This window comes from Puntigrus tetrazona, chromosome 7, assembly GCF_018831695.1.
Source record: "Puntigrus tetrazona isolate hp1 chromosome 7, ASM1883169v1, whole genome shotgun sequence".
In the NCBI taxonomy this organism is placed as follows: Eukaryota; Metazoa; Chordata; class Actinopteri; order Cypriniformes; family Cyprinidae; genus Puntigrus; species Puntigrus tetrazona.
Genome location: NC_056705.1, coordinates 6,296,783 through 6,317,802, shown reverse-complemented (window position 1 = coordinate 6,317,802; position 21,020 = coordinate 6,296,783). Strand labels below are relative to the sequence as shown.

General features: G+C 40.4%; 3 protein-coding genes and 1 long non-coding RNA gene across 4 annotated transcripts in view; all 4 read left to right on the top strand.

Annotated features, from left to right (window-relative positions):
• LOC122348997 (apolipoprotein L6-like) overlaps positions 1 to 3,978 on the top strand; it is an 11,218-nt gene extending 7,240 nt beyond the window's left edge. The window contains exons 8-12 of the mRNA XM_043244920.1: positions 82 to 156; positions 265 to 304; positions 384 to 435; positions 2,075 to 2,489; positions 3,313 to 3,978. Of these exons, the coding sequence (XP_043100855.1) occupies positions 82 to 156; positions 265 to 304; positions 384 to 435; positions 2,075 to 2,489; positions 3,313 to 3,819 (1,089 nt within the window). The 3' untranslated portion in view covers positions 3,820 to 3,978. The remainder of the gene's footprint in view (positions 1 to 81; positions 157 to 264; positions 305 to 383; positions 436 to 2,074; positions 2,490 to 3,312) is intronic.
• A 4,897-nt stretch (positions 3,979 to 8,875) lies between these two features.
• On the top strand, positions 8,876 to 14,307 carry LOC122349424 (mucin-2-like). The gene is made up of 6 exons (XM_043245462.1): positions 8,876 to 9,007; positions 10,169 to 10,605; positions 12,616 to 12,810; positions 12,956 to 13,054; positions 13,471 to 13,612; positions 13,706 to 14,307. The coding sequence occupies exons 2-6, from the start codon at positions 10,219 to 10,221 to the stop codon at positions 14,305 to 14,307; spliced, it is 1,425 nt and encodes a 474-aa protein (XP_043101397.1). The 5' UTR covers positions 8,876 to 9,007; positions 10,169 to 10,218.
• A 1,637-nt stretch (positions 14,308 to 15,944) lies between these two features.
• Positions 15,945 to 18,101, top strand: LOC122349423 (uncharacterized protein YBL113C-like). The gene is made up of 6 exons (XM_043245461.1): positions 15,945 to 15,991; positions 16,085 to 16,950; positions 17,184 to 17,381; positions 17,468 to 17,566; positions 17,829 to 17,965; positions 18,053 to 18,101. Exons 2-6 carry the CDS (start codon positions 16,249 to 16,251, stop codon positions 18,099 to 18,101), a joined length of 1,185 nt encoding a protein of 394 aa, XP_043101396.1. The 5' UTR covers positions 15,945 to 15,991; positions 16,085 to 16,248.
• An 81-nt stretch (positions 18,102 to 18,182) lies between these two features.
• Positions 18,183 to 19,084, top strand: LOC122349053. Its single transcript, XR_006251407.1, has 2 exons — positions 18,183 to 18,269; positions 18,543 to 19,084. It is a non-coding gene; the product is annotated as an uncharacterized LOC122349053 (long non-coding RNA).
• The last annotated feature ends 1,936 nt before the right edge of the window (positions 19,085 to 21,020 follow it).

The following is a 21,020-nucleotide window of genomic DNA, read 5'->3' as shown; positions in this document are numbered from 1 at the left end:
TATTGCAAAGCTTTTTGTTGAAAACGTAGAGCATGGAGAATCAGGGGTCACTCATTATAGCGTGTTTGCTTGTATTTACAGATAAGCTCTGAGGTTCAGACAGCAGAAACTGATGTCGTCAGGTCCAGGGAAGGAAATCCTCTGGACAATGAAGACGTGTGTTAACATATCACTTTAGCACCCGGTTGCTAGTAATTCACACATTTTTAGATGCAAATACTCTGTTAGCTGGCAGAAAACTTGAGTTGTGTCTGACATTCGCAGGATGAAGATGGTCTGCTGGCCTGGTGGACAACAGTGGAAGGTATGTTTTAAGCTTGTGTGATATCAAATGTGCTTTTGTATTTCATTTTACAGAGATAGGTTTTTGTTTTATTTCTCAGGTTGGAGTGAATGGAATGAGTCAAAACAGTTTAATGAGGAAGATGGAGAACGGTGAGAAAGATTATTTTTACATTGCATTTTCCTTAAAAGACCCTTCTTAGTGTTATATATAGTGCAATATATTTTCTTTGATATTACGATTACTGATGTAACTTTGATTCCCTGAGATAAGGGGAATGCATCCAATCACTTGTGAGCAGAGGGTTGCCGTGAGTTTGCCAAGTAAGGCATGATCCCGCATCAACACTTTTACTGTCCAAAAATAGACTTATCCTAATCCCTACCCCTAACCCTAAACGTAAACCCACCCAAAATATATTCCTAGCAATCAGTGGGAAATGATAGCGGATTAACAAGGGGGTAGAACCCTGATCATAGTCTTAAAACAAATATTTCCTGAAAAAAGATTCCTCAAATCTAACTGGTTGATTGGAATGTTGTTCCAGGAACAACTAGAATGTTGATCCAGGTACACCTTGTACTTTGTGAAATCATGCACACCATGATCAGATACAGGGCATCCTGCTCTGCAAGCCCAGTCTTGGAGCACTAATAAGAACATGAGCACATTGTACCTCGAGCTAGTAAGCAATATAACCAGCTTTGCCCAAGGGGATGGAGTGGTACTTTAAAGTGGTACCAGCCCTTATCCAGCAGCTCCTGCAAAAAGGTTAGTAAGTGGGACATGACACACAGTATCAGGTCCAAACTTCATCTAGAACACCAGTCTTATGACTGACCATTATAGGCTTGGTACTCTGATACAGCCTTTATACAGCGTTGGTTTACTTTAACAGGAAGCTGACCAAGGAGCGAAGCTTCGAATGGGATAAAGGCTTTGAGCCAAAGGTGGCCTCTAAAAGACCTTCAAGGGGTGTGTCGTCCTGGATTTGAAGGTCTCCTTCATTTGCTGATTGGTCAGGGATTGTTTCAGTGTAACTCATGCCCATATTTAAGCAGAGTTGTTTCCAGAAAGACTGACAAATGTCTGGGCTCTGAACCCACAAACCGACTCACTCTTCGCTGGCGGCACTATATCCACCCCACATTTTTCAAGCAGTGTTTGCACTTCTGTTGGAGAACGAGAGCATTGTTGTCCGAGACAGAATACCTCTAAGTGAGGTGCTCTGCATGCAGAGTTAAACGAGTAGCCTTGTTGAAATTATGTTTAGAATCCAACTTATGACAGCCAATAGCCAGGACGTGAGTAAACCCATTTTGTCCGAATGGCTGCTCGCCGTGCCTCAATTTGCGAGTGAGAGAGTATGAAGAAGAAATTTGCTCCTTGGTCCGCTTTCACAGCAGTAAAATATTCGGGTACCTAGAGACCTAGTGACCCGCAGAGAACAAAACTCCTTCTATTAGAAGTGTTTAGAAGGATGTAGAATGAAAGTGAGCTGTTTTTAAGAGTTCCAGCTTCAGGACGAACCTGTGAGAACCGGTAGAGAACTGGGTACCATATGTAGTGACCTGAGTGGATCCTGTATGTGTATTTTCCATGGAAGTCTTTGTTTCCCTGCCATCCCTGAAGAGGGTTGCAGTCACCTGGAGGTTTTTTTCAATGTTATCCTAACTCATTGAATGATAGGGAACCCTGATAGTTTACAGTCAAGGTTGATTAGTCTCTAGCAGATCCCCAATTTGTTGGTCACAGTGTTTATTAAAATAGCTCTCTTGTATTGTCTCTCAGAGCAATCGAAGCCGCTGCTAACCGCGTTTTCATGGCTGCCAAGTTATTTGTCCACCTGCTGTCTCAGCGCGAGCCATCGCTGCAGCTGCGCATCCACGAGCTACTGGCGTTAGCGGACGCCGCCGACAGCTTCCACAAGAAAACGGTGACGGCGAGCGTGGGCGGGGGGGTGGCCAGCGTCGCCGGCAGCATCACCACCATCACTGGCCTGGTTCTGGCGCCCTTCACATTCGGGACGTCCCTCATCGTCACAGCGGTGGGCATTGGGGTCGCGACCGCGGGCGGCGTGACTTCAGCTTCCGCTAACATCACCGACACGGTTCACTCCAACACGGACAGGAAGAAGGTGGAAAAGATGATCCAAGACTATCAGCAGGAAATCAAAGATATTAAAGAATGCCTGGAATTCCTACAGGTGAGACAAATGTATTTATTTGTTGATTTAATACTATATTCTGTCTTTTTTTAGCTTATAATTTTTTCCATCATTAATATGCTTTTACTTTATACTAATGTTTAACAGTATGTTCTGTGTGGCAATTTGACTTGCTTTTGTAAATGTATTTATTTCTTTAATCAAGGACAATGCACATTAATAATACATAGAATATGTAAAATACACCAGATTTAGCCAAAACTGTCTATTTTTCGTCTGTAGTGCCTTTTGGTCTTAAACATTTTAAATGAGTTGTTTTTAGTTTTGTCATTTATGTATGTAAGTGTTCATTTTGTAAGTGTTTTCTTATAGTTTATTTTCAAAGTAGCTTAAATACTTCTAGTGTAAATTAGTTATAATAATATATGTTCTAATCTTTGATATACTATAATAGTATTTATTTATTTCCTTTTTCCGTGTGATTTTGGTGCTTGGTTTTGTCTTTTGCATTTATTTTCATATGTTAGATTTTTCTTTTATTGTTTTAATTGAATGATGGAACAGTTAAAAAGACGTTACATCTGCAAACCACTGAAGTATATAGAAATGCTCAAGTATTTGGAGAGCATAGGGAGATTTGCTTCGCAGTTCTCTGATAAGTGGAGGTTTGTTTGCAGAATAGTGGGTAATGCAGTTTTTACTACAGTCATGTTAAATGGTTATTTAAAAAATAATACAGATTGATTGCTTTCACGATACCATGAGTTAGTAGTCTGTCTGTGAAGGGATTTGTCATCTGGAAGCATGTTCATGCTAAATATCTTGTCGTCTGACTCTCCCGTGACCGCTTTGCGCGCTGTAGGCCGGGATGGAGACTCTGGAGGAGTGGAACTTCGAGCAGTACGTGGACAGCATCTCCAAACGGGCTCTGAACCAGAACGTGAAGCACGTTCTGAAGGAGGGCGGCCGGGCCGGGAAAGCGCTGCTGGTGAACACGGAGAACCTTATCAACACCGTCCAGGTGCTCAGCGTGGCCGGAGGAGCCGCCAAAGCCGCGCAGGTCATCAGTGTCACCACCGGCGTCATGTCGGGCCTCTTCCTCGCCCTCGACGTCTTCTTCCTCGCCAAGGGCTCGCTGGAGCTGCGCAAGGGCGCCAAGACCGAGTTTATGCCCAAGATCCGAGAGGTTTGCAAGGAGCTGCAGGACGGACTGCAGGAGCTGAGGAGAATCCAGCGACAGCTGCAGAAAACCATGGACGGGGTTGAGATGGAGGAAGAGGAAGATGGAGGTGATGGAGAGGATGGGGAAGAGGAGGATGATGAAGAGGAGGTAGAAAATAGATCTGAATCGAGAAAAGATTCCAGCTAGAGAAACATGCAAATTAAAGATCACACGATGGTATCCAGTAATACAATTTATTTTTTCTTTTATTAGAAAATACGTTTTTATTATTATTATTATTATGATGATGACAAAATTAAATTGCATATTGTAGAGTGTGTAAAGGCAAATATTAAATAATAATAAAAATTTGAATTAAATGTTTTTATAATGTATACTATGAATATAAATATTTTCTCTATTTGCCAAAGGTAATGTTTTCTTTATATTAAGGTGTCCTTGTTGCACATATTACATTTACTTACTATTAAAATAGCAGTTAATTTTGCATAATTACATGCTAGACCAAACCAATTACTAAATACATGTAGTTAATTATAATTAGTACTTAAATGTATAGTATTCTATGACAAGGACACCATAAAGAAAATTAAATTTGTTTGCCAAAGTACTGTAAATAGAACTGTACCAAACGATATTTAATGATTTAAGATAAAATACTTGTTTTTAGGTCAAATGTTTCTGCAGAGTGTCAAGAGATGAGTTTCTCTTTATCCTGCGTAATGAATAATATGTGGTTTAACATATATGTGTGTGTGGTGCCTCTTCCTTGTGTCAGAACCGGTCAAACAGTGGATTATGGTTTCTGGGTAATAAATGAATCGTTCTATAAACAGTTATCAGCTAGTTGTGTCCTTTCTGTTGCCACTAGAGGGCGGGTGCACAAACTTTTGACTCGAACTTCGGTGCTCAGTAAAACTCAACAGTAGGCTGTCATTGGATCATTAAAAAATTGCTTGTTAATGAAATATAATCATCAGTCCAACACAGGGATTTACTAAGGAAATGCAATTGTACAAGAACATAATGACGGGATAAAATAGAATTTCTATAATACCGACATATTCAGCTTTAGATAGTAATAAACAGGAAAACAGCAGGTCTTATTAATAAATAATGAACCTATTTTTACGTTTTCTGTCACTAATTTAGCATCCTATGGTGTCGAATTTCTCAGAAATAAGATATTGTGCATTCCAGTGAGTCATGAGACAGGCAGGATAATAACGTCGTGTGATGTGGTTTGACCAACTATACCAGTATTTCCAGCATTTGAAGCGGCTTTTGTCTGAAACCGTGACGCTGGAGCAGAAACTTGCGCAGACTCTTCATCGTGATCGTGTTGCTCTTCACTCATTTCATCTGTTTGTCTGCGGTAGCGATGGTGGATTTTATTATGCGTGCATTTGCTTTCATCATATGCACTTCCACTATCGATTTCAGTTTGCTTTTATTGCAAGAATGCTTGGTTTGAATAATAAATGCAGTCGAAGCAGCGCGGGTGAATAGCATTTTCTTAAATGAAATTTCCTATAAAAGAATTAGAAAAAGAATGCGAGCCGTTTCTGGTTATTCATCGATTGATTGACTGGCACTGAATGAGCAAAACCATGCATGTTAATTTGTTTTCTTCTTCATAAAGGCGCGGCTTTAATAGTTGTTTGTGAAATATTTGTCATTGGACTGTAAAGGCTTTAAAGGGACTCAAAACGTGTTTTCTGTGTTCTTGCAAACTGAATAGTGTGAAAGAACGGATGGCCGACGCCACTTTCATGCACCTCTTTATGTAGAATAAGTCTGTAAATCCAGTATAAAATACACGTGAAAGATACGAATATTTGGAAAGCTCCCTTTATCTGTTGACTCTCGTGTCTTTCAGGCCAGTGGCTTTGAATGCACAAAAATGTATTTTTATCAGGTGTGTTTTCTCAGTAAAGTCTAACTAGACGTTTCCTTGATCATCCCTGATCACATGCTCAGACCTGCCAGGAAAAAGCTTGACTATTTATTCATTCATTTATACAGACATTAACGCTTTTACACTAAAGACACTAAAGCTTGTCCAATGCATGAATATATTGCTGATATTATATCTTCACATAAATTCTCCAGTTATGCATTAAAAATGCTTGGGTAGTAACTGATCAAATTTTATTTGGATATTATTGATTATATAATATCCATTAGTGTGTATTTATCTTCAGAGGCTTTCTTCTTTCAAGTACATTAAAAGTGCACAAATTCATAATATTTCTAATTGTTCAGTTTTTCGTCAGCTGAAAGTCGTTCAACTAATATAATCCAAAAGTAGCCTGATTATATTACAGCGCACTATACAGTATCTGAAACGTTTAAAGCGATTGATTACGTTATTAACAGCAATTTTTGACTTTTACAAATGCTTTTTCTTTATCGCTTACTGAAAGGGTTCAGTAAAAACGCCTGCATTTAATGAACACTAAAAGCTATTGCACTTAAAGCAGATTAATTGCATGCACCTCCCCAACTCATCTACGTTTTTCAGTCGGCTCAGCTGACTCTCTGTACTTCCTTGCACAAGTTTCTGAAGTTTCAGAAAAAAAAAACATTTGGAGCTGAGAGGTCAGAATTTTTTTTACAGTGTATGAAAAATATAATTAAATAGCATTGCATAGAAAACTTCATATTAAGTGGCAAATCAATTATCTTCTGTTGTATGATGAGTGCTCCAGTCAGTGAAGACGTCTCAAGGTGTGGAGAGACTTTATTTCTATTTGAATATTTTAATTAGAAACTCAAGCGCATGCGAGGAGGAAGGAGGTACGTGAATCTTTCGGAGGCGTGTCTCCAGCTTGTGTTAATCTGAGATGAACGGTTTCGAGCGCGATTTACATGAATCATCGATTTACGTGAGGTGTCCAGAATGACGCCTGCGACCTTAAACCTCAGTGACGGAGACGGCGGGAATTCAGCTCAAACATTCACTGTTACACAAAAAAAGCCTTAAGTGTTTGCGTTATTTGGTGCGCGTGTTTGATATCGGTTTGCTTTGTTTCGGGGTTTGTGAAAAGGCTGCTTGTGTCTTATCACATCTTCTCAGGATATTAGTATCTGCACATCTCACAGATTATATAATGTGTTTATTTACAGTATGTCGTTTTATCCCTCTGTTGTGAGGTCGTGTGTATTAACACGGATGGATGGCTTTATCTCTATTTAAGTATTCATTGATTTGCAAGTTGAAAGATGGATGGAAATGTCTGGATCTGAACATCTGTCCTCCAGAAGCACAGAGCCCCAAAGCAGCCTATTGTTAAGGTTTCCTCACTTACATAATCAGGATATTTGACACCGATCCTTAATAAAACATCCCTCATGAGACCGAGACAGACGCCAACGCATTCACATCTTTCACTATTTGTGTGCCGTTTTCTAATAATAGAATCATAATAATAGACGAATTTATTACGGCGTCAAATTACGATTTGTTCTGAGAGAGTTTTATTTTGTTTAAAATGCGTGATGCAGACGTGATGCCATTTTTTAGAAGTTTTACTGCTAAGACTTTCTTAAATAGCTGTTTTAATATCTTCAACGTCTCGTTCTCGTGAGAGTATCTTTAAGCAGTTATCTTCATCGGTGAAGTTTGACATGATTCGTATTTCGCTCATCGTGGTATCTGCGCTATTGTTTGGCGGCCAGCCCGAGCAGCTTCACAGACAACGCAAGCATGTTATCTTTGCTCAGTGGCTCTTTTCTTTTCTGTGATGCACCTTCTTTTGTCTCCCAGAGCAGAAAAGAACTCGTTGTACCGGAACGAGACGCGACCTTTGGTGTGTTTAAAGGCGTGTTCACTTCCATCTTCATTTTAAATCAGTGTAATAATCTCAGTCGCTCTCGCCTTGCTTAAGGCTGAGATAGACATGCATCACCCGTGAGACCACTTTTATTGAGGCCGCAGGCCACTAAAAATCTCACTAACCTGCATTTTCTCATGTCTAAGCATCGTTGACATCTGTGCCTGATACTCTGAACTCTCGGGGAACTGAGGTTCTGGGAAGGGTTGTGAAAAAATAGTTCACACGGAACATTTTCAGAATTTTTTGTTCTTTGTTGCAGTTCCTGTATGATGATCCGGTAATGTTTTTGGTCAATTTGTTTTAAAACCGCGGCCGTGATTTATTCATCGTCAAATAAAATCACACAGACCTCTAATAAACTACGGCCTACGTGCTTGATATAATATACGATAAAATGTATCTTTGGTATTTCTAAAGGAAAGAAGACTGGTCAAGCAAACATTTCACGACAAGGTATTTAAAAACAGCTCTGCATTGTTGTTCGTGTTGCGGTCTGACAATAAACGACAAAGGTGTGTGAAAGAATCCAGATTCTTTGAACGTCATTCCTGATCAGGCCGATGTGTGTGAGTTTGTGTCGTGTTGAAGACATGGGAATTTCACGTATTCGCTTTTTGTGCCAGAGAAACTGGTAAAGCAGCTCAATAATGGCATATGATGGTTTATATCATCTAGATCTTCAATAAAATAAATAACACACCAGACTGGATTGGAGAAACAGTGCCAAAAAGAACTAAATAAAGGAATCTCGTTCACGCATGCGTTATCACTTCTTTATGTAGTTTTCTTTGTTTTAGTTTTCGAGGTCTGATGATAAATTGTCAGAAACTGGAAACAACAGGGTAAATGTCTAAACCTCACCCTGAGTAAATATTTGGAGTTTTTGCATACTGATGAACAAAGGCTGAAGGAGGCCGTGATTAGATGGCATCTTTTAACTCAAACATACTGAAATAACACTTTTCTTTTAACACGCTGTACAAAACCTGCCTAAATGCCAGTTACGTCTATAAGGAAACGATACATTAGTGTGGCATCTCCTCTTTGGCTTCATGTATTTATTTGTTTTATTTTTGCATTGAGGTATATTTTGTACACTTTCATAATATGTTGGTTTTGCATTATTGTGAAATCTTGGGCTTAAAAGGAACATACAGTCACTTTCTCTGATAAAACAGACATAGCTCATTTAGTGAGAGAATTAGTCTTGTCAAGTGCATCACATTATGACGATAAAAACGGATTGTTTCAGGTATTTTACAGCGTCACAGAAAGATCTGTAGTAGTGAAGCTGAATACGAGCTGCAGTTTTGCTTCAGGAGTGCTGCTCCTCCCTTTTCCATAATGATGTACGTTGATTTTGCGTTTGAATGTGCAGATGACGAAGTCTGAAGCCACAACAACAAAAAAGGAATTAAAGTTAAAACTGGTGTGTCCAACTCTTCGGGTCCCGCCCTGAATACGAGTTATTAAAACCAGAGAAGTTCTGACACCTCCATCACTGATCCTAACCTCTCAGACCATCTCACACAAGGGTAAGAAACACTTTAAACTTTCTTTACAAGCGGCTGTTCACTTATTGACTGAGACAGATATGTTTAATGACACTGCATTATACAAAGATTTAACAGATGAAATCTATTCATGCAATTAAAAATGGCGTGATGCTTTGATATGTACTTTATGTTATGTAGGTAGCCATCTAATATCTGAACATCATTATATTAGTTAACAATATCTCAGAAGTAACTGCACTTTTTAATCTTTGTCTTTTTGTATTTATTTAATCATTTATTTACTTTTTTTTCTCATTCTGTCATGGATGGGGCTATATAAATAATACTTTTTTATTGTTTGTACAATATGCATTGATATTAAAGTCGAATATTTGTTGGAGCCACTGTTTTTTCCTATGAGTTCGTATATAGGTGTAAACCATTTTTTTTTTTTTTTTTTTTCGAAATTGTAAGTCTTAGTATGTTGCATTTAAGTCTTATTATGTATTATGCAATGTACTGAATGAATATTAAATGGTGACTGCTGTGAAAATGAATGTCTTATTGGACAGTTATATGCTGTTGGAATTTTTGGCTTCAGGTTTAAGTTTTTTTTGTTTTATGTTCATGCTTATTTTGTCATTTTACTGTTCACCAGAAGATAGAATGGTTGCAGTGGTGGTATACAGTAGCCAACCTTAAGAGGATCAAAAAGTTAAATCAAAGTTGTCCTTCAAGACAAGAACTCTGATGAAATGTTTTAATTCACTTCAAATGCTGACTACTGTATACTGTGGTGTAACACTAGTGTGAACATTAGGATCGAAAATAAATATCAATTAAGCATAACTTCTTAGATTGCACAGTATAGCTAAGAGAACTGCTGAGATAAATCATATCTTTTTGTTAATTTTGACGCCACATCATATTCATTAATGGCATATTACAAAGCAAACTAAAACTAAGTTGCTGATGACTAAACTAAATAAATTAAGGTGTTGATGAGTTAAGAATCCAGTCCCGGCATGTATGTGCCAACAATAAAAAGAAAGATAAAAATCAATAAAAAAATGAAACCTTTCAGATAAAGTCTACCTTTCACTAGTGGTTTTTCAATAAATTTAAAATTGTCCAAAATGTTTATTTTTGCTGATAATTGTTTGATATAAGCAATGTATTTTTCCCCATTTTTAACTGCAGATAAGAAAAACGACCAAATTAACAGATATATAAACACATAAAGATTACTGATGAGGAGCAATTGGATCTATGTGGCTATCCTGGGGATAGCATGCATGATACTTGGAGCCAATGGGAACAATACAACAAGCAACTCCACTGACAGCTGGATGTCTTCCAACATGACCACCAACCTGACCCAGACACTCCAACCAAACATGACCACCAACCTGACCCAGACGCCCCCACCGAACATGACCACCAACCAGACCCAGATGCTCCCACCAAACATGACCACCAATCAGACCCAGACGCTTTCACCGAACATGACCACCAACCTGACCCAGACGCTCCCACCGAACATGACCACCAACAAGACCCAGACGCTTCCATTCAACGCAACTACCAACCTGACCCAGATTCTGTATCCAACCAGCATGACCACCAGCTTGAACCAGGTCGGTCCCCTCAACATGACCACAAACATGACTCAGACAGGCTCTTCCTATATAAGCCCAAACCTTACCCAGACAGGCCCTCCTAATATCACCGCAATTCCGACACAGATTGGCCCTCTCAACATAACCTCCAACCTGCCACAAACAAGCCCTCCAAACATGACCAACATCCTAACCCTAACACAACCTCACAACATAACAATTAGCCAGAACCAAACACTCCCTCCTAACATAACCAACCTCCCAGCCTTAACACTCCCTCCCAACATAACCATCAACCTGAACCAAACACTCCCTTCCAACATAACCAACATCCCACCCCTAACACAACCTCCCAACATAACAATCAGCCTGAACCAAACACTCCCTTCCAACGTAACCAACATCCCACCCCTAACACAACCTCCCAACATAACCATCAGCCTGAACCAAACACTCCCTCCCAACATAACCATCAGCCTGAACCAAACACTCCCTTCCAACGTGACCAACATCCTACCCCTATCACTCCCTCCCAACATAACCATCAACCTGAACCAAACACTCCTCTCCAATATAACCAACATCCCACCCCTAACACAACCTCCCAACATAACCATCAGCCTGAACCAAACACTCCCTCCCAACGTAACCAACATCCCACCCCTAACACAACCTCCCAACATAACCATCAGCCTGAACCAAACACTCCCTCCCAACGTGACCAACATCCCACCCCTAACACAACCTCCCAACATAACCATCAGCCTGAACCAAACACTCCCTCCCAACGTAACCAATCTGCCACCCTTAACACTCCCTCTCAACATAACCATCAGCCTGAACCAAACACTCCCTCCCAACGTGACCAACATCCCACCCCTATCACTCCCTCCCAACATAACCATCAACCTGAACCAAACACTCCCTCCCAATCTAACCAACATCCCACCCCTAACACAACCTCCCAACGTAACCATCAGCCTGAACCAAACACTCCCTCCCAACATAACCAACATCCCACCCCTAACACAACCTCCCAACGTAAATCCATCAGCCTGAACCAAACACTCCCTCCCAACGTGACCAACATCCCACCCCTAACACAACCTCGCAAACATAACCATCAGCCTGAACCAAACACTCCTTCCAACGTGACCAACATCCCACCCCTAACACAACCTTCCAACATAACCATCAGCCTGAACCAAACACTCCCTTCCAACGTGACCAACATCCCACCCCTAACACAACCTCCCAACATAACCATCAGTCTGAATCAAACACTCCCCTCCCAACGTAACCAATCTGCCACCCCTAACACAACCTCCCAACATAACCATCAGCCTGAACCAAACACTCCCTCCCAACGTAACTAACATCCCACCCCTAATACTCCCTCCCAACATAACCAACAGCATGAACCAAACACTCCCTCCCAACGTAACCAACATCCCACCCCTAACACAACCTCCCAACATAACCATCAGCCTGAACCAAACACTCCCTCCCAACGTAACCAACATCCCACCCCTAACACAACCTCCCAACATAACCATCAGCCTGAACCAAACACTCCCTCCCAACGTAACCAACATCCCACCCCTAACACAACCTCCCAACATAACCATCAGCCTGAACCAAACACTCCCTCCCAACATAACCAACATCCCACCCCTAATACTCCCTCCCAACATAACCAACAGCATGAACCAAACACTTCCTCCCAACGTAACCAACATACCACCCCTAACACGACCTCCCAACATAACCATCAGCCTGAATCAAACACTCCCTCCCAACGTAACCAACATCCCAGCCCTAACACGACCTCCCAACATAACCACAAACTCGACCCAGACATCCCCTCCCAGAATTACAAACCCTACCCAGACAGGTCCCCTCACTGTACCAAATATTTTAACGTCAGACTCTAATCCTCTAATACTAGTAAGCCAAGTCTTTTTTTCCCGTTTAATAATGAAAATAAAAGTCTTTGCTTTTAAAGTGTAAGTTCTTTTCTTATTGCAGGCAATCACTGGCAGGGATGACTGCAGGCGGGATAGGGCATGTTTCTCAGCTCCACCTTCCTGTAATCCAGGTGCACCAGATTCCTGTTTTTTCCTCTCCACAAGGGGAGTAAGCGGAAATGCAGACAATATTACTTTTGAGCTCAGTGGTGAGTCAGATGGCTACATTGGAGCTGGCCTCTCGAGAGACAGAACCGTAAGAGATTACATCCATTTTCTTTTTTTTAGTCAGGCATTCATTTTAAAGATTAATGTGCCTAAATATTTTTAAAAAAATGCATTCAATTAAATTGAATAATGAGCATCTAATTTTCAGACTAATGTACTTTTCTCATTTATAGGGTCAAGGTGCCACTGTCTATTCTTGTGCCAACATCAATGGTGTATTGACGTTCTACCGTTCCACACTGAACAATCAAATACTGACTGTGGATAACACAGTAAGGTCTTTTTACAGTTAGCAATATTGTATAAAAGCCTATTAAATATAATAGCTCTGACTGCCTCATCCTCTAATCACTAACTCAGAAATAACACCACCCAACATTTACCTGTAGTTATTTACTGCTGTGGAAGAGTTGTGGCCCACTTCTTAAGCTTCAGCTCATGAGATTCATATTTAAAATCCTGCCACAGCATTTCAATTGTATTTAGGTACTGCACCACCTTCACTATCCATTCCACAACCTACATTTTAAATTTTTCAGCTATTTTGATCTAGGCTAGCTTGAATGTTTCAGATAATTTGTGTGTCAGAAATTTCAAAGACTTTCTCACAGCACTGTATAAGCCCCTGTAATAACTGTGCAATCTTAAAAGTGTAATGTTAAGTAATATCACTTCTGTTGTGCTGTAGTTCAGTCCTGGAAGCTTTCGTGGCTCAGTGAATAATAGAAAGATTCAATGCATTTTCACTGCTCCGGGTCTCGGCAGCAGCACCACCCGTGCTGCAGCAACAGATCCTTATGTGTTTGTTGTAACAGGCACGGTATCAAATGGTGAGTGCAACAATTTTATCAAGTAATTGACATTTACTATATTTTGTTTTGTAGCAGAAATAAAACATTTCGTCCTTCTCTTCCTTTTACCAGGAGGACTAGATCCTCCAGTCAGTAGACTGGCGACAAATGTGTCAGTGGACTTAAGCAACCCTAACAGCACAGATGTTTCAGTAATAACAAATGTCACTGCATCTACTACCACAGCAACATCAACCACCACTGCAGCATCTACAAACCTGACTCAGACAGGCGCTCCCTACAAGACCACCAACCTGAGTCAAACAGTACCCCTAAACACAACGGCTAACTTGACCCAGACACTTACGCCCTCCATTAACTTCATCCAGACTCAAACGGTACCCCTAAACACAACGGCTAGCTTAAACCAAACACGTCCTCCTTTCATGAACAACATAACCCAACCACCCAATCCCAATATAACCAACATCCCACCCCTAACACGACCTCCCAACATAACCATCAGCCTGAACCAAACACTCCCTCCCAACGTAACCAACATCCCACCCCTAACACGACCTCTCAACATAACCAACAGCCTGAACCAAACACTCCCTCCCAACGTAACCAACATCCCACCCCTAACACGACCTCCCAACATAACCATCAGCCTGAACCAAACACTCCCTCCCAACGTAACCAACATCCCACCCCTAACACGACCCCCAACATAACCATCAGCCTGAACCAAACACTCCTCCCAACGTAACCAACATCCCACCCCTAACACGACCCCCAACATAACCATCAGCCTGAACCAAACACTTCCTCCCAACGTAACCAACATCCCACCCCTAACACGACCCCCCAACATAACCATCAGCCTGAACAAACACTCCTCCCAACGTAACCAACATCCCAACCCTAACACGACCCCCCAACATAACCATCAGCCTGAACCAAACACTCCCTCCCAACGTAACCAACATCCCACCCCTAACACGACCCCCCAACATAACCATCAGCCTGAACCAAACACTCCCTCCCAACGTAACCAACATCCCACCCCTAACACGACCCCAACATAACCATCAGCCTGAACCAAACACTCCTCCCAACGTAACCAACATCCCACCCCTAACACGACCCCCCAACATAACCATCAGCCTGAACCAAACACTCCCTCCCAACGTAACCAACATCCCACCCCTAACACGTCCTGCCAATATCACCACAAACTCGACCCAGACATCCCCTCCCAGAATCACAAACCCTACCCAGACAGGCCCCCACTTTACCAAATATTTTAACGTCAGGCTCTAATCCTCTAACACTAGTAAGCCAAGTCTTTTTTCCCCCATTTAAATTAATAATGGAAATAAAAGTCTTTGCTTTTAAAGTGTAAGTTCTTTTCTTTTTGCAGGCAATCACTGGCAGGGATGACTGCAGGCGGGATAGGGCATGTTTCTCAGCTCCACCTTCCTGTAATCCAGGTGCACCAGATTCCTGTTTTTCCTCTCCACAAGGGGAGTAAGCGGAAATGCAGACAATATTACTTTTGAGCTCAGTGGCGAGACAGATGGTTACATTGGAGCTGGCCTCTCTCGAGACAGAACCGTAAGAGATTACATCCGTTTTCTTTTTTTTAATCAGGCATTTATTTTAAGGATTAATGTGCCTAAATATTTAAAAAAATGCATTCCATTAAATTGAATAATGAGCATCTAATTTTCAGACTAATATACTTTTCTCATTCATAGGGTCAAGGTGCCACTGTCTATTCTTGTGCCAACATCAATGGTGTATTGCAGTTCTTCCGTCTCCACACTGAACAATCAAATACTGACTGTGGATAACACAGTAAGGTCATTTTACAGATAACAATATTGTATAAAAGCCTATTAAATATAATAGCTCTGACTGCCTCATCCTCTAATCACTAACTCAGAAATAAAACCACCCAACATTTACCTGTAGTTATTTACTGCTGTGGAAGAGTTGTGGCCCACTTCTTAAGCTTCAGTTCATGACATTCATATTTAAAATCCTGCCACAGCATATCAATTGTATTTAGGTACTGCACCACCTTTACTATCCATTCCATAACCAAAATTTTTTAATTTTCAGCCATTTTGATCTATGCTAGCTTAAATGTTTCAGATAATTTGTGTGTCAGAAATTTCAAAGATTTTCTCACAGCACTGTATAAGCCCCTGTAATAATTGTGCAATCTTAAAAGTGTAATGTTAAGTAATATCACTTCTGTTGTGCTGTAGTTCAGTCCTGGAAGCTTTCGTGGCTCAGTGAATAATAGAAAGATTCAATGCATTTTCACTGCTCCGGTCTCGGCAGCAGCACCAACCGATGCTGCAGCAACAGATCCTTATGTGTTTGTTGTAACAGGCACGGTATCAAATGGTGAGTGCAACAATTTTATGAATTAATTGACATATACTGTATTTTGTTTTGTAGCAGAAATAAAACATTTCATCCTTCTCTTCCTTTTACCAGGAGGACTAGATCCTCCAGTCAGTAGACTGGCGACAAATGTGTCAGTGGACTTAAGCAACCCTAACAGCACAGATGTTTCATTAATAACAAATGTCACTGCATCTACTACCACAGCAACATCAACCACCACTGCAGCATCTACAAACCTGACTCAGACTCCCTACATGACCACCAACCTGAGTCAAACAGTACCCCTAAACACAACGGCTAACTTGACCCAGACACTTACGCCATCCATTAATTTCACCCAGACTCAAACGGCACCCCTAAACACAACGGCTAACTTAAACCAAACACGTCCTCCTTTCATGAACAACATAACCCAAGCACCCAATCCCAATATAACTACATCCTCAAACAACTCTGCATCATTGAACATCACTGCCTCATCGAATGTCACTGCATCCTCAAACGGCACTACATCAAACACGACCTCAGCCCCCAAAATCACTGCATCTTTGAACATCACTGCATCCTCAAACGGCACTACATCAAACACGACCACAGCCCCCAAAATCACTGCATCCTTGAACATCACTGCCTCATCGAACATTACTGCATCCTTAAACGGCACTACATCAAACACGACCGCAGCCCCCAAAATCACTGCATCCTCGAACATCACTGCCTCATCGAACGTCACTGCATCCTCGAATGGCACTACATCAAACACGACCGCAGCCCCCAAAATCACTTCATCCTTGAACAGCACTGCCTCAGCAAATGGCACTGCCTCCTCAAACTCCACTGCTTCCACGAACAGCACTGCATCCTCGACTGGCACTGCATCAAACACGACCGCGACCCCCAAAATCACTGCATCTACTGCCTCTGCAATATTGACAGTTAATAGTGGTTTAACAAATGTAAGTTGGAACAGACTAGTGTGCCATTTCTTTTTCCATGTTTATGATTTTGTTTCTTTTTTAGGTGAAAAGGTGTTGGTGAATCCAATGTTAACAGTTATTGCTGATGTATTAACTGGAAATTTGCTGTAGTATTTCTTTTTGAAGTTAAACTGTTGAGTTTATTTAGGATTTTATGCATTCTTAACAGATTTGTGTGCATTTTCATGGCTAATATGAACATAACATTGCAGGACAAGGTCACCAAAGACAACTGTAAGAAGGACAGGGCATGTTTCTCCACTCCAGCCAGCTGTGATCCAACTAGCTCAAGTAGCTGCTTTTTCGCCTCCACAAGAGCGGTGATCGGAAACCCCGACAATCTGACTTTTGAGCTCAGTGGAGATGCAAATGGTTACATCGCAGTTGGTCTGTCTCGAGACAAGAAGGAGGTCTGAAAAGAGCTCATTTATTTCTCATACGTGTCTGCTTAAAAAAATGTTGGATTCTCAGACTTATCTAACTTTCCTTCTCATAGGGTTATGACGACACCGTCTACTCTTGTGCCAACAACAACGGTGTGGCGAAGTTCATCCGTGCCACAATGAATAATAGCATTCTGACTCAGGATGCAACTGTAAGTTTCTTTTTTCTTTTATTCCAACACCTTGCACAAAAGATTGTTGACTATAAATGATGTGGTAATGAACAGCAGCATTTTGAGACAACTAGACAGTAGAACAGTAATTGCAATTGCAATTTTTTGATGCTAAACAGAAGTAAACAGAAAAGCCTGCTTAGAGCTGGAGGTCTGATGAAATGCTTTGAGGTGAAGGGAAACTTCCTTCACGGTAACCTCTCATTTGTAGCAATAAACTTGTGCTTGGTTTGTCTTGTAGTTTAACCCTGGATCCTTCCGTGGCAGTGTGAGCGGCACAAGAATTCAGTGCATTTTCATAGCTGCAGGTCTCAGCAGCACCACGCGCCGCAAACACAAATACTTTCCTCTATTTCTTCACTGGCAACTACACAAATGGTAAGGGCGACACTACGCACAAAGTACTGAAGGAGATTTCGATTGGTGGCAAAGTTAAAATGGTTTCCTTTATTCCCATTTCCACAGGCACTCTGGGGTCGCCTGTCACACTAATGTCTACAAATTCATCGGTTGATCTAACAAGCACTAACAGCTCAGACGTTGTCATAATAACACCCACTACGAACACAGATTCTAATTCTACCACTGTTATCGCTTTCTACTGTTGCTACTATTACAGCGGCAACGACCAAACCTGCTACTACAGCAGGGAGCAATGCACTGCATCTCGCTGTATCTCAGGGTAAGAACTCAATACAGCCCCACCAGACCAGTAGCCAGGCCAGACACAATCTGCGTTTTGGGAGAAAGCACTGCTCTTTAGTTGCTAAAAATTCGTATTTGAAATAAGTTGGTTCGCCAAACAGGCAGAACAGCATCTATAATAAAGGAAAATGTCCAACCAATAGAAGTAGTATCATTTTGTGATGTGCTTTTCAAGAGTCGTTGCCTGAGATTAGGACAAAACATTTAAAGTTCTTTAATAAATTAATGTTTCTTTTCCATGTCTTTTCAGCTGCTCTGGTAATTCTCTCAGGGATCCTCGCAGTCCTCCTGTTGTAAGGATGCTGCCAAAACATCATTTGCTTTCTGAAATTGGTCGATGAGCACTGAACGCTTGATGAACCCAACACTAAAGTATATGTCATTCAGCATAGCCGTGCAATATTGTGACTCTGAAGAAAGGTGCCGACATTATGGGGAAGAGGGCAATACATCCATTATTTAATCTGTGTGTATATGTGAGAGAGGCTGTGTTTGAGTGTGTGTTTTGTGAGCATTAGTGCTTGCATTGTACTTACGTACTGCTACTTAAAATCAGGACCCTTTACAGAGAGGACTGATAAAAAAAAAATAGTATACTTTTTAATTTAACTGTGCAAGTGTGATGCCACCACGTGGCTGAAATGATCAAAGATAGTTATTTTTAAATGTCTTAATTTATTTTGCGACTGTTGCCTCAGACCTGCAGTTGCCTGTAAGTTTTAATTAAAGCCACATGTATATTTTTATTTGAAAAAAAATATGTATAATAAAATGTTAATGTAAACAGTGAAACTGCAAGTGTGTTTGTGTGGTTTTCAACAATGCATGAATTAGGGGTTTAAAGAACTAATGCAAACCGTATGCAAAAAACTTTGATAGCAAAGACCGCAAATTCTAATCAACCAGGCATTTCAAAAGCAACCGCTCACAATGGAACTCATGCAAATACAGTTACCTAATGACGCCTTTGGGAAACACACCCACCAAAGGTATTTTTGTGGCACTGTGTAGATGTTAAATTATACAGACGCAACATGGACAGGTTGTGTGACATTCCTTCATGCTCCAAAATAATTAACAAAAGATCAAATATTTTTAAACGATTGTTCATTTTTCATGTTGGGTCACCAAGTTGTAGATTGAGGTAAACTCCTTCACAGGAATATTCGAATCACTTTGATGGTGAGGCAGTAGATTTCTGATTTTGCATGAATTATGTAGAAAAAATGTTGTCTCCATAACTGAAAAAAAATTGTGTAGAAACAATGTTCATTAAGAAACTAATAGTAAATTTCACAATTCAACACATTCAAATACATTCACATGAATATTGAAATGTCTGTATTAATATTTTGCCTTTTATTCCAAAAAATCTTTTATTAATAATAATAAAATAAAGCTATACTTAAGGCTTAAATATGAAAATTTTAGGTATTATTCTTCGCTGGCTTGTCACTAGACTGTGTTTTCTTTACCTTGGAAGCATCCTAGGTGTAGGTGACTTCCATCTTTCAGGCTTAATCCAGTCGGAGTTATATTAATCAATATTTTTGATCTTCCAAGACTTTCAATGGCACAGCGGCTGTTTTTATTACATTATTATTATTACATATATAAGATTCACTCCTTCACAATAACTTGTTTGGTTTACAGTAACAGCTTGTTCTCTGCCGTCACCCACCTCCAGCTCAGGTGTGTGTGATTTCTTCTTACATTTGAATAAAATTATATAGTAAAATATCAGTACCAACACATTCATGCACCTAAGGTCATGAAACTCTGTACTTTTGGTAGTACCTTAGAATAGCGAAAATCCACTAAAGGAGGTAGAGTTCTTTCACGATTTTCCTTCCTGATAATCTTCAAGGTTCAGACACACTCTCTCTGTTTAAATCTAGATCTCTTTAGCTGCGTGCTCACATAACGCATCTCATAATCATTTTACTGCAGTTATATCCGATTAAAGGCACATTGTTTTTTTAGCTTGCATAGCTTGAAACCGCAGCTGTTAATTCTGCCACAGGATTAACAATCTTGTGGAGGCTATGTATTTTAAAAGCTTCAGATGATCGAACACCCGAAGAGATGATGTCAACCCTCAGACAACATACTGAATTACCAAATTTTTTTATAATTTAATATATTAAGTTTGTACAATATATAAACTTTATTGTAGAAACTTAATTGCCTGTAGAGGTTATATTAATAAACCTGAATTGAATGTAATACAAATAATAGCCCCTTGTTAAAGGTCAAAAACATTTAAGTTACACCAATCACATAACCATTGAACTTATAAAAATGTTTAACATCATTAATAACAGCATTGAATATTTATTCGCATTTTAAATCTGGCAGACTTTTTTATCCAATAAGATTTAATTTTGTGTTTTATCAATGCTTGCTTGACTTGAAGACTTTAGAGCAACTTTATAGGATGTGATTGCACCTGACTTATTTACAAATGCTGTCCACCAGGGGACACTTCAGTTATGTTCAGAGGGGCCTCGGTTGTCTCAGAAAATGTAACGTGGACTTTCCTTTTCAGTCGCTCTCTTTTGACATCACATCGGTAACCAAGAATCGGGAATCCCTGATGCTCCTATTAGAGATGTGACGAGGCTTACGCAAGAAAGGTTGATCCTTCTGTTCCTGCACTGACCCTCTCAGCGAGACTGGGATAACTCTGGGAAAGTTGTCCTTTCAATGCTGCAGAAGCCACATCCTG